This window comes from Lactuca sativa, chromosome 8, assembly GCF_002870075.4.
Source record: "Lactuca sativa cultivar Salinas chromosome 8, Lsat_Salinas_v11, whole genome shotgun sequence".
Lineage (NCBI taxonomy): Eukaryota > Viridiplantae > Streptophyta > Magnoliopsida > Asterales > Asteraceae > Lactuca > Lactuca sativa.
Genome location: NC_056630.2, coordinates 113,717,427 through 113,729,164, shown reverse-complemented (window position 1 = coordinate 113,729,164; position 11,738 = coordinate 113,717,427). Strand labels below are relative to the sequence as shown.

The window sequence follows — 11,738 nt, the reverse complement described above, 5'->3', positions numbered from 1 at the left end:
AGGGGTTAAATGTGGCTCTCAAATCTACCAGGGATAAGGGGATCTTTAAAGGGATTCAAATTCCTGGAAATGGACCAACTTTATCTCATCTATTTTACGCGGATGATGCGTTGTTTATTGGTGAATGGTCTAGAACTAACCTAAAAAATTTGGCACGTATACTCAGGTGTTTTCATATATCATCAAGCCTCAAGGTGAACTTCCACAAATCAAGAGTCTTTGGTATTGGATCCTCCACGCAAGAAACATCGAATTGGGCAAGTTTATTGGGCTGTGAAGCTGGGGTGCTGCCGTTTGATTACCTTGGGGTCTCAGTTGGTGCCAACATGAATCCTAAAAAGAATTGGCAGCCAATATTAAAGAAATTTCATTCAAAGTTATCATTATGGAAAGGCCAAATCCCTCTCCTTCGGGGGTAGACTAACTCTAATTAAGTATGTCCTCGGTAATCTTCCCACATACTATTTATCGTTATTTAAAGCCCCGAGTGGAATAGTAGATGAAATGGAGAAAATAAGAAGAACCTTCTTATGGGGTGGTTGTGAGGATAAGAGGAAAATACATTGGGTGGCTTAGGAAAAAGTCCTAGCTGCCAAGAGTGAAGGCGGACTGGGGGTGGGATTGATACAGGCACTAAACATTGGGTTACTTATTAAGTGGTGGTGGCGTATAAAAAATGAGGGGCAACATCTTTGGGCTAAGGTAATACATGGGATTCACAATCTGAATAACAAGCCTTTTGGACACTTTTCTAATCGGAATGTCAGTGGGGTCTGGAGCACCATCGGAAAAATTAAAAATCAACTGGCGATGCATGGATTAGGTGTTCATGATATATTCAAGATGGAGGTGCAATCAGGGAATGAAACTCTATTCTAGTACGATCCTTGGTTGAGTTCAGGGAACTTAAAAGACAAATACCCCTCATTATTTGAATTGGAAGCCAGGAAGAAATGTTCAATTGCTGGTAGAATATCAGGGACAACCTTCTCTTGGAATTGGAAGTCTCATCCTTCTGACCTTGGCCTTGGGTCTGCTGTCCAGGCTCTCGTCAGTGACCTTTATGGTATTCGGCTTGCCCAGGGGAATGACTACTTCAAATGTAAACTAACAGAGGATGGCAGGTATACTGTTAGTTCAGTTCGGAAAATCCTAGATAAACACCCCAGCCCTGTCCTAGGCCCCTTGACAATTAACTGGTACAAAGTTGTTCTCATTAAGGTTTTATGTTTCATTTGGAAGGCTGCGCAGTGCAGATTACCTGTTGCTGCTAAGTTGATATCGAGGGGTATTATGGTCAATTCTTTGTTGTGCAGCTTGTGTATTGGACAACAGGAAAATGTTGATCATGTTCTCGTTGGCTGTCCGTTTGCATCTAGAATTCGTGAGAACATTATGAGATGGTGCGGTGTAACTCTTGATCATTGCTCTTTATAGACTACTGGAGATCTACTTCATGCCATTTCTGCGTGGGGTAGTTGTCCCAAGAAAAGGAAACGGCTATTAATCATATGCTACGGGATGCTATGGTGTATATGGAGGTTTCGGAACAAACGTTTATTTGACAATGAAGGAGTTTCTATAATCCAGGCGACCGGAAGTATTAAAACGATAGTATTTTATTGGTCTAAACACAGGGGTAGGAAAGAAATTTGTAATTGGGACGAATGGTTAGTGTCCCCATTTACTGGTGTGTAAAACCTATACTCTTATGCATAGTTATCGATAGCGAATAGCGGTAAATAGCGACGGGCCACCTATAAGCTACGTAGCGAATAGCGGTAAATAACGACCGCTATTTCATATTTAGCGATAGGTATAAAAGTATTAAAAGATAATTATTATATACCTATTATACGTATTTAGCAATGTTTATACGTATTTAGGAGGTGGACGCAAGGATTCAGAGCAGAGCAAGTCTAAATCATAGAGGCGGGAGAGGAACGAGACTGGATTTTAGTTAGCGCCAACCCTAATACGTTTATTCCAGTTCTTTTAAAAAAAATAAAGAAAAAATAAACCCAATCGCTAAAAGTCCCGCTTTCTGTCGCTATTTAGTCCATAGCGGTCATCGACCGCTTCGCCACGCTATTCGCTATAGCGACCGCTATTCGCTATAGCGACCGCTATGGTCGCTATTGACAACTATGCTCTTATGTACGTTTGTTTTTGGGATCCTCATCTAGTTACTTGCTAGGTGAGGCTCTCCCCTCTTAATATAATTGTCGTTTCCAAAAGAAATGTAATCTCAAACTTCTTGGATTACTACAGTCAAATTAAGGATTTAAAACAAGTATTGCACTATTGGATTCTAATGATATGTTCATCAAAAGTCAAAGTGAGGAAACCTTAAGTCGACCATCTTTCTCTTATTAATTTTACATCAAACCCTTATTTTTGTTGAGTTGTCCATTTAAATCTTAGTTTAATCCTAGTTTTATTTCAAGTATTTAAAAAGACCAACCCCCTATTTTTATTTTTATTGTTATTTTACAAGTATTTTACAAATAGATCTTTCATAGAGTTATAAAATTGAGCCAATCTCTGCGAATTCGATCCATTTACCACTATACACTATTTTAGTGTGTAATATTTAGGGCATTTATTTTGTTGGCCTCGACAACCACCAATAGTGATATGTAGATCTGTCTGATTGGCTGCTAAATGATTATATATTTATCTGTTACATATGTCGACATAGTACGATTCTAGGTTGAGGCTTTACTGCTATGTGCGTGAGCCAACAGACCGGGGGTATTCCAGCCCAACGGTTGTGGACCCAAGGATATACCAGTTCGATGACTTATTGAACCCGTTACATATTGTCATTCGAGTCTGATGACTAATCGAGCCGGGGGTAATCTAGCCCGATGGTTGTAGACCTGTGGGTATTCTAGTTTGATGACTGATTGAATATAGCATGCATGATTGTATATGTTCTGGTTGTGTGTGGTACTTTAGGCGAACTCATTAAGCTTTGGCTTACGGTTTTCAGTTTTATGTTTCATGTACTTTAAATGATTATGGTCTTTGGTAGGATTTTACAATTGAAAATTTTACCTTGATTATTGGGATGTTACATTTATCACTTCTTGAGGTCCCTTGGTCATCATATGTACCAGATCTAGACTTACATGTTTGGTGCAATGCATGGAGTTTTGACTACATTTTTTTACCCTATTTTGACCTAGTTTGGTAGAGACTTGCATTGGACATGCATGTCCACAAAGTAAGGGTTTTTTTTATGGTTCATTTGAGGGCAAGGAAGCCTTCTAGACAGTTGGAGCAAAGGACTTAATGGATCAAGTCCTTAATGAGAATATGGATTCTGCTAGTAGCCACGACGTGGCCAAATGATGACCACGACGTGTGGAGTCCAGCTTCACGATTGTTTTGTCCATATATGCCCACAACGTGGCGAAGGGCGGTCGACATGGCGATGTCTTGCTTATTGTCTATTTTGTCATGTTATGCCCACGACGTGGACAAGAGGTCTCCACGTCGTGGTGGCTGTTGTTTTGGTTGACCATTAGCCGTTGATTTTTTGACATGGTTAACTTTTAGTCAAATTGTTGGTTTTAGAAGGTAGAATAAGGGTTTACCTTATATGATCTATTAAAAGGAGTGTAGCACCCACTGTTCGTCTATGTGAGCTTGTTAGCTGCCAACTACATTTGTGAGGTGGGTTTTCTCACTATACTATGTAGTATGCTAGTTGTCTTAGTGATACTTGTATGGAAGACCAGGATCGGGCCCATGACATTTGTATGAAAGACCAAGGTTTGACCCATGACATCTGCATGTAAGACCAGGATCTGACCCTGACAATTGTATGGAAGAGCATGATCTGGCCCCTGACACTTTTACAAGTACAAACTATGATTTGGCCCACGGTAGGGAGTAAGACTATGATTTGGCCCATAACATCTTCTCGGGGTTGAAATAGACTCATTATGTTATGTATGGTATATGGTATTTTGTGGGAACTCACTAAGCTTTGTGCTTACAACTTATGTTTAAAATGTTTTAGGTTTTTATTATACTGAAGAAAGGGCATGGCTTGATTGCATCGTATCCATTGGAGATTTCCGCACTTAACAACTCTTATGTCGATACTTTGATAAATGTTTTTGAATCAAATGGTTGTATTAGATCTCTGATGGTTGTAATTGGAACAAATGCTTTTAATTTTAAATGAATTTTTTTGTTTGAAAAATTAGGATGTTACATTTATTTATTAAATAAATGAAAGAACATGAACAAATATGTTTATCTAGTAAAACTGTTAAATGATCGCACACGAACAACATTATCATTCATTCATTTTTGTTCTTGATTTGATTATGTTTGTTCTGTTACTGATCGTTTATGTCAATTTATGTTTGTTCATTTACGTTCGTTTATGTTCATAAGCATTCTTATTTTCCTAACTCTTTTTTAGTAATATTTTTGAAAAAAAATAATTATAAGTTTTATGAATTTTTTTTACACAAGTGATCATCGTGGTTTCAAAAACTTGCACAAATAATATTTTTGTCTAACATCGTTTTTCACGAATAGTATTTTTGTCTAACATCGCTAAGTTTTTATATTAAGTCGATGTAAAAGTACTTTTTGCCCTTTTTTATTCAATATCTTTAACTTTCCCACCTTATTCCTCCATATCCATTGATCACCATCTCCGCCTCCACTACCATCTCTCACATCATTTCTTCTCCACTCATTCATAAGACTATGTTCTTTAATCAGCTATTCACTATTCACAATTCACAAACACCTAACGAAATCTCAGTTTCTCTTTTAATATCTATATCTAAAATGCTCAGAGAGAACAATGAGAATTAGAGGGAATGCATTGATCACATCCACATGCACCTTCAATTGCATTAAGACCCTTCGCATTCAATTATATCGGCAATGATGCATAAAGGATGAAAATCGGATGTCGGTTCTAGAATTCAATCTTGTATATCTGATCTGAAATTCAATATGGGTTGATACGACAAGCTTCATTATCAAACCTTACCCCTCACCGGTGTGTGTGTGTGTGAGAGAGAGAGAAAGAGAGGGAGAAACCTATTTTGTTTTTGGTTTTTTATAAATTATCAAAACGTTTAAAGAAAAAGAAAAAATCCAGCAAGGGTATATTGGTCATCTAACATACATACATTTTATTCCCCACAAAAATAGATTAACCCTTATTTTCTAATGATGTTGGGCATATTAGCATAAGGATGATCCGTGCAAGTTTTTGAAACATAGGGATCATATGTGTCAAAGAAAATCTCATAAGGACTTGTAGTGCTATGTTTGGCAAAGCATGGGGACCATTTGTGTGAGTTTGTCTAATTATAAAATAACATGTAGAAAGCAGAAGCAGCGGGAAACGGAATCGATTCAACTTGGGAAACTAAATCGTCGCCATGGAAGAACAATACCAGCCTAACGGATGCTTTTGCGAATTATATTTAAGCAATCATTTATTTCTTAAATCGTTAAACGAGACGCTCAAATTCTTCAACCTCTGTTCCAATCTGGTAAACTTTTTCTCTAAGAAGATCTCACTTTGTTTCCGGGTTTTCTCTGTACATCCTGTTTAATCATTATTGTGTTTGATATTTTGCAATATAGGTGCATGATGACCGAACTAGAGCAAGAGATATTCGTTAGTTATGATCCATTTGAGGAATATAAATCCAAATATTACAAGGAACTAAGAGAACATAAGGTAAAAGTCTTGTCTCCAGAAAAGACTTTTAAATGTCCTTATTGTTGTGAGAGTAGAGAATACACTTATAAAGACCTCTGTAGGCATGCTTCTCGAATTGTGAGAGAATCAAGAAGCGCTGATTTAGAAGAAAAGGCCAAGCATATGGCACTAGAGGAGTATTTGGAGAGGGTTTTTGATGCTGATTATAAGGATTCAGAGTCAAGTAGCGAAGACACTGATTTAGAGGAGAATAGTGAGATTAATAAGGAAGAGTCATTTGTTTGGCCTTCTATGGCTGTGGTAGCCAACATCCCAGTTAAGTATGATGATTATAGTTATTTGGGTGATAGGGGTAAGAATCTAAAGGATGAGTGGATAAAACAAGGCTACAAACCTGTAAAAGTCTATCCTTTGGGGAGCTGGTTGAATCCCTCAGGATTTGCTGTTGTGAAGTTTGGAAATGAATGGGATGGTTTTAATGATGCAAAGATGTTTGTGAAGGATTTTGAGGTAGACAAACATGGGAGGAAAGATTGGTATAATAGAAACAGCTGCAAAGACAGGAGCAAAGATGATAGGTTCTATGCTTGGATTGCAAGGGATGAAGATTATTTCTCAAATGATCTTGTTGGTGATTTTCTTAGAAAGAACGGGGTTTTGAAGACTGTTTCTGCAATCGAAAAAGAAAATGAAGTAAATAACCCAAAACTTGTTATGGGATTGGAAACTCTCTTAGAGGAAATGAGCCAAAAAAGTAAAGAATTTCATAGTCAAGTAAGCTTGGCAAATTCTCGTATAGCTTCTGTTATGAAAGAGAAAGATATGATTATTGACATCTTTAATAAAGGTAGTGATTTTCTAAAGCTTTTCATGAAGCTACATTATATGTTGTTTGTTTGCTATATAGCAAATTTCTAACTTTGTAACTGATTAGATCTCAAAAAGTTGCAAGAGAAAGCCAACAGGATGATCGAGCATCTACAGATCAAACTGCAACGTGAGTTTCGTGAAAAGAAAATGGTAGTACTGTAGTACTGATTATTTGTTTTTAATGTTGTAAATGTTGATGATTTGAATGATTTTTAATTAATTTCATTCTATATTCTATTTTGCAGAATGAATCGGCAATGTTGGAGCAGAAGAAATCATATGATAGATTGTTGAAGTTGGCCTTTGATGAAAAGGTTTGCTACAAACTTTGTTTATTGAAATCTTGAGTGATAGAGTTTAAATTAATAATTTCATTCTATACATGACAGGGAGATAATGAAAAGCTTCACAATAAAATCATCGAGCTTCAAAAGAAGATTGATGATAAGGAACTAGAGATCAACCAATTGAAGGGAGCCATGGATGCAATGAAAAAAGACTCGACTGATGAGAATGTCGAAGAAGATTGTTTCATTTCAAAAAGATCTGATGGAAAAAAGAAAAGGAAAGGAGGTTGAAGATGACTACAACAAGGTGGATGATGAGTTAGAGTTTAGAGACCCTGAAATTGTGTGTTTATTGATGATGGTTTTTTGTGGCTTCATTTGGACCCTATATTGATGTGTTTTTGTATAAAGGATCTACTTAGGTTGTTATTGAAGATATTCTGTATCGAACAATGATCACTCATATTAAGAACATTGCATGTATTTTGAAAATTTTACCCAAATAGATGATTAGATGCTCGAAAAAACTGAAAAAGTTAATTGAAAAATATGAAAGAAATAAACTGTTGGTTCTGCTTCAAACACAAGCAAAACAGAAAACAGGAAAGGAAAGGAAAAAAAAAAAAAAAAAAAAAAAAACTCAACAGAAAACAGCATAAGAAAAAACGCAGGTCCAACAACAAGAAATAACTTAATAAAAAGGAACTTTCCTATTTTACCCTTAGATGAGATTTTGTCCGAGGATTCTAAATTATCCAACATAAACAAACTGTAAATTTTTATTTCTTCTTTTAGCCCCTTAAGTAACGTGTTTAATTGTTGAAATATGCAATAAATAATAAATTGTGGTCCTCTTCAATCTCGTTTCAAGTTTTTGTATATTCTCCATTGCCTGAGAATAAATTCCACCCCTTCTTTCAATGTCGCCTTTCTTTTCTCTTTGTTGTTCCAAAGCTCAGCCAATGGATATCTGCCACTTGGATTGTACTCATTCATCTCATTTAGGGCTTTCACAACCGCATCATATACATCCTCATCGCATTCAGCCTTCAACATGCCAATATTCTCATCTTCTTCATCCACCATTTCCTTTCACACCAACAATAAATTAAAAAAAATCATGCTTTTATGTTTAACTAAAAGATCGATCGTACCTTGGATTCCCCTTCTCCAATGGCGATGACCTTGAATGGATGCCAATTTGGATCCCTGAGACGATCTTCCCACAAAGATATAAACTTGGCTGTATCCTCTTCGCTTAAACATCGTCTTTTAGCAGAAGCAATCAAAGGCTTTGCATCAAGCTCCCCCATTCTTTTCACACCTATACGAACATTATGTGCACGAACACCAATGCAATTGTCTTCCAAACCCTGTTTGTTGCATGAGGGGTAAAATCGTAATTAATTAATTAATATGACGCATCATAACAGTCGGAGGGAAGGAAGGAAGGAAGGAAAAAAGAAGGTTTGTTACAGAAATTAATTGTTGGCGAGCATCTTGTAATTCATCATTGCTAAGTCTATGATTGACAATCAAGGCTTCTTGAAGCTCTTCCAACCTCTTCAATTCTTCTTCTTTTTCTTTCAGATCTTCAGACTTGTTCTCTGCTTCTACATTCTCATCACTACTCTTCTCCTCCATTGCTTCCATTGCTGCTTTCATCTCTTTCATCTCCTCTTCCAATTCCTGTTTACCTTCAACCTTCTTCTCAAGCTCCATGATTTTTTCCTCAAGTTTTTCCATTTCTTTCTGTTATGTATTCATTACTTTATGTAAGTCGTAATACTTCTTATATGATGTAAGAAACTAAAGTTTGTTTGTAATAAATAAACCTTGTGATTTTCAGCCAGCTTCAGTATTCTATCATCTTCCTTCTTCTGCAAAAATGAAACATGAGATAATGTTGAAACAAATAAAAAGGATAACAGAAAACTATATCTATATGTTAGTTACTACCATTTTCATCTCATTTTCAAGCTTCTTTTTCTCACTTTTGTTTCTAGCTTCACATGCTTTCAGTTCCTTTTCACGTTCTTCCAGATGCAATTTGCTTTTTTCATACTCAGTGTTAATCTTTTTAAGCTGCTCATTTGTCATCTCTTGTGTCATTTTATGTTCTAATCAAGACAAACAAAAAATGATTCATCCTAACTTTCATTAAAAAAAAAAAAAACACTATAATTATTAATACCTTTATTGTAGCTCTTAATCATCATATTGAAGTCCTCGATCATCATTTCTTTCTGTTTCATAACAGAAGCCATAAGTGAATCTGTCCTACTTATTTCACATTGAATTTTTTCGCTTCTTTTTCTCTTTTCTTCTGAGATAGTTTTTAATCCCAAAAGAAGATTTGAATTTTTCACTTCTTCTTCCATTTCAAATTCGATAAGAGTCTTGAGGTCAATTTTCTTGTTTGCTTCAAAATCCTCATTTTTCATGTGTTTCACTTGAATGGCTTCCTTCATCTGATTAATCTCCAATTCCAACTCTTTTGTAGCATTAAGCTTCTTCTGAAGCTCGATCATTTGGTGATGAAGTTTTTCTATTTCTCTCTGTTATGAATCCATAACTTATATATTAAAATAAACCAGAATCATTATACTCAAGATTTAAAAAAGAAGAAATAAAATGAACCTTTTGATCATCTACCAACTTCAACATCCTATCATCTGCATTCTGCTGCTCCAAACCTGCCAATTCATTCTGCAAAAAAAGAAACTTCTGTTATGATGAACACTTAACAAATAAACCATATTATTATATGAACAATATCTTACTACCATTTTGCTATGTTCATGCTCAGTGATAATCTTTTTGATTTTCTTGTTTGCCATCTCTTGCAAGATTTTAAGATCTAATCAAGAAGCAAAGTTAGAATTTGCTATTGCAATTTGCAAGCATATGTATATCAAAGTAGATATTGTCTGAAGCAGTCCAGATGAAAAATAAAGGACCAATGATTGAATCATATATGAGACACTACAGAAACTAATACCTCTATTAAAGTTGTTGCTGATCATTTCTTTCTGTTGAATTATAAAAGATATATCAGAATCTGTCCTTCTTATAAGTTCTTTACTTCTTTTTCTCGTTTCTTCAAAGAGAGCTTCCAAGTCCATATGAGGATTTGACCAGATTTGACTGGTTGACTCAGAAGGCTTTATATCCCTCTCTAGAAACTCTAAAAGTCCCATATGCTTCCCCTTTTCTTTTAAACCAGCGCTTTTTGATTCTTTTGTTATTCGAGATGCATGCCTACAGAGGTCATCATAACTGTATTCTCTGCTCTGGGGGCAATATGGACATTTATACACCTTTTCTGAAACCTTCACTTTGAACAGACCGAGGGTCAACTCCTTGTAATACCTGCACTTATATTCATCAAATGCAGGATCACTATCCATCGTCTCTCCTCTTTGATGAGTCATCATACACCTATATTACAAAATATCAAACACAACAATTGAGCTGCATATCATCATTTCAAGAAGGAAAACCTCTACCAAAAGCTTCATCTCTACAGATATTTAAACTCATTTGACTCGCATTACATAACTATCACCAGAAAATCACCATTTATAAGATAAAACAATCATGTTTTGCAGATATAACAAGAGAGTTGATAACAACAATGGCCACCAGTATTTGACCCTGAATTTGTTGGGTATGATAAATATATTTATGACATTACAAATGAATAAGTTTCAGTAGAAAACAAGTAGGCAGCCCTTTATGGAAATTTCCAGTTCAGTAGAGGAATGTGTGATATAACACAAAAACCAACAAGGATATAGCACCTAAACCAACCCAATAAAGTTACTTATCATCTGCATAAATCAGGGCATTAAGCTACAATATCTTTAAAAAAAATAGTATAATTTCACAATCGTAAGCGGAAATAGTGTATAGTCCTTAATAAAATGATAGCACAAAAAATTAACCGAATGAACTAATGTTATCGATTAATATACCCAAGACGCTGTTTTGTTGTGAGTAAGCTTTAATGAAAATCAAATCAACTGCAAATATAACTACAAAACTGATCACATTGTAATGGACACCAAAAAACATAGACAATAGTAATAAGAAGCACAAACTAGTAAATGTCAATAAATCGGATCCATGAACAATAGGAGCATAATGTATCGCACACAAGTTAACACAAACAAAACACTATGACTGGAGGAGTTTTATAGTATACCTGAAAGTTTCGAGAAGTTTGAAGCAGTAGGATTCAAAAGTATGAACCAAAACCCTAAGTTAAGATCATTTGGTTTTGTGCAGTGATGATGCAGAAGTTTTCTCTCAAACAGAGCTGCAAAGTTTTTGAAGAAATTGTAAAGCAGATTTTAGTGAGCGGAGATCTATAGCCAGAGATTGTTGAGGCATGATTCTGTGAGTTTTGAGAATATGATAATCACTGGTAATGGAGTAGTAATGGGAATTGTTGCTTTCTTCCAAACAAGAAAGAAAGAAGTGCTTGATTGAGTTTTTTTTTTTTTTTTTTTTTTGCAGAAATGGGGTGGTTTCCCGTTTCGTGGGATTCCTTTGTAGTTTGTACAAATGGGGAATAGTCCACGTGCCTCCAATGAATCCATTAAATTTTTTAAAATTACATTTTTAATTTATATAATACCATTAATTATATCTTTATATTTTTAATCGTTATTTTACACCTTTAGAGTATTTTTTTTACATAATCTTATATATTAAAAATACATTTATTAAACTATATACAACTTAAACATTCTCGTTATTACCGTCAAATCAATTATCTAGATGGAACATAAAATTTAAATTTTTTGAAAAATCATAAAAATAAAAATAACATTATTTGTGCCCTGAACACTCTCGATGCCAAAAAA

At 35.2% G+C, this 11,738-nt stretch overlaps 3 protein-coding genes across 3 annotated transcripts; 2 read left to right on the top strand and 1 right to left on the bottom strand.

The window, feature by feature from the left end:
* The first annotated feature begins 5,872 nt into the window (after nucleotides 1–5,872).
* LOC128127818 (protein INVOLVED IN DE NOVO 2-like) lies at nucleotides 5,873–6,830 on the top strand. The gene is made up of 3 exons (XM_052766519.1): nucleotides 5,873–6,557; nucleotides 6,645–6,707; nucleotides 6,826–6,830. The coding sequence occupies exons 1-3, from the start codon at nucleotides 5,873–5,875 to the stop codon at nucleotides 6,828–6,830; spliced, it is 753 nt and encodes a 250-aa protein (XP_052622479.1).
* LOC128128092 (factor of DNA methylation 5-like) lies at nucleotides 6,831–7,341 on the top strand. The gene is made up of 2 exons (XM_052766903.1): nucleotides 6,831–6,894; nucleotides 6,970–7,341. The coding sequence occupies exons 1-2, from the start codon at nucleotides 6,838–6,840 to the stop codon at nucleotides 7,156–7,158; spliced, it is 246 nt and encodes an 81-aa protein (XP_052622863.1). The 5' UTR covers nucleotides 6,831–6,837; the 3' UTR covers nucleotides 7,159–7,341.
* Nucleotides 7,342–7,628: 287 nt separating this feature from the next.
* Nucleotides 7,629–11,362, bottom strand: LOC128128091 (factor of DNA methylation 4-like). Its single transcript, XM_052766902.1, has 10 exons — nucleotides 11,075–11,362; nucleotides 9,869–10,308; nucleotides 9,654–9,727; nucleotides 9,508–9,576; nucleotides 9,062–9,425; nucleotides 8,827–8,987; nucleotides 8,703–8,747; nucleotides 8,344–8,619; nucleotides 8,022–8,240; nucleotides 7,629–7,956 (listed from the first exon to the last, which is right to left on the bottom strand). The coding sequence occupies exons 2-10, from the start codon at nucleotides 10,302–10,304 to the stop codon at nucleotides 7,723–7,725; spliced, it is 1,878 nt and encodes a 625-aa protein (XP_052622862.1). The 5' UTR covers nucleotides 10,305–10,308; nucleotides 11,075–11,362; the 3' UTR covers nucleotides 7,629–7,722.
* Nucleotides 11,363–11,738: the final 376 nt, after the last annotated feature.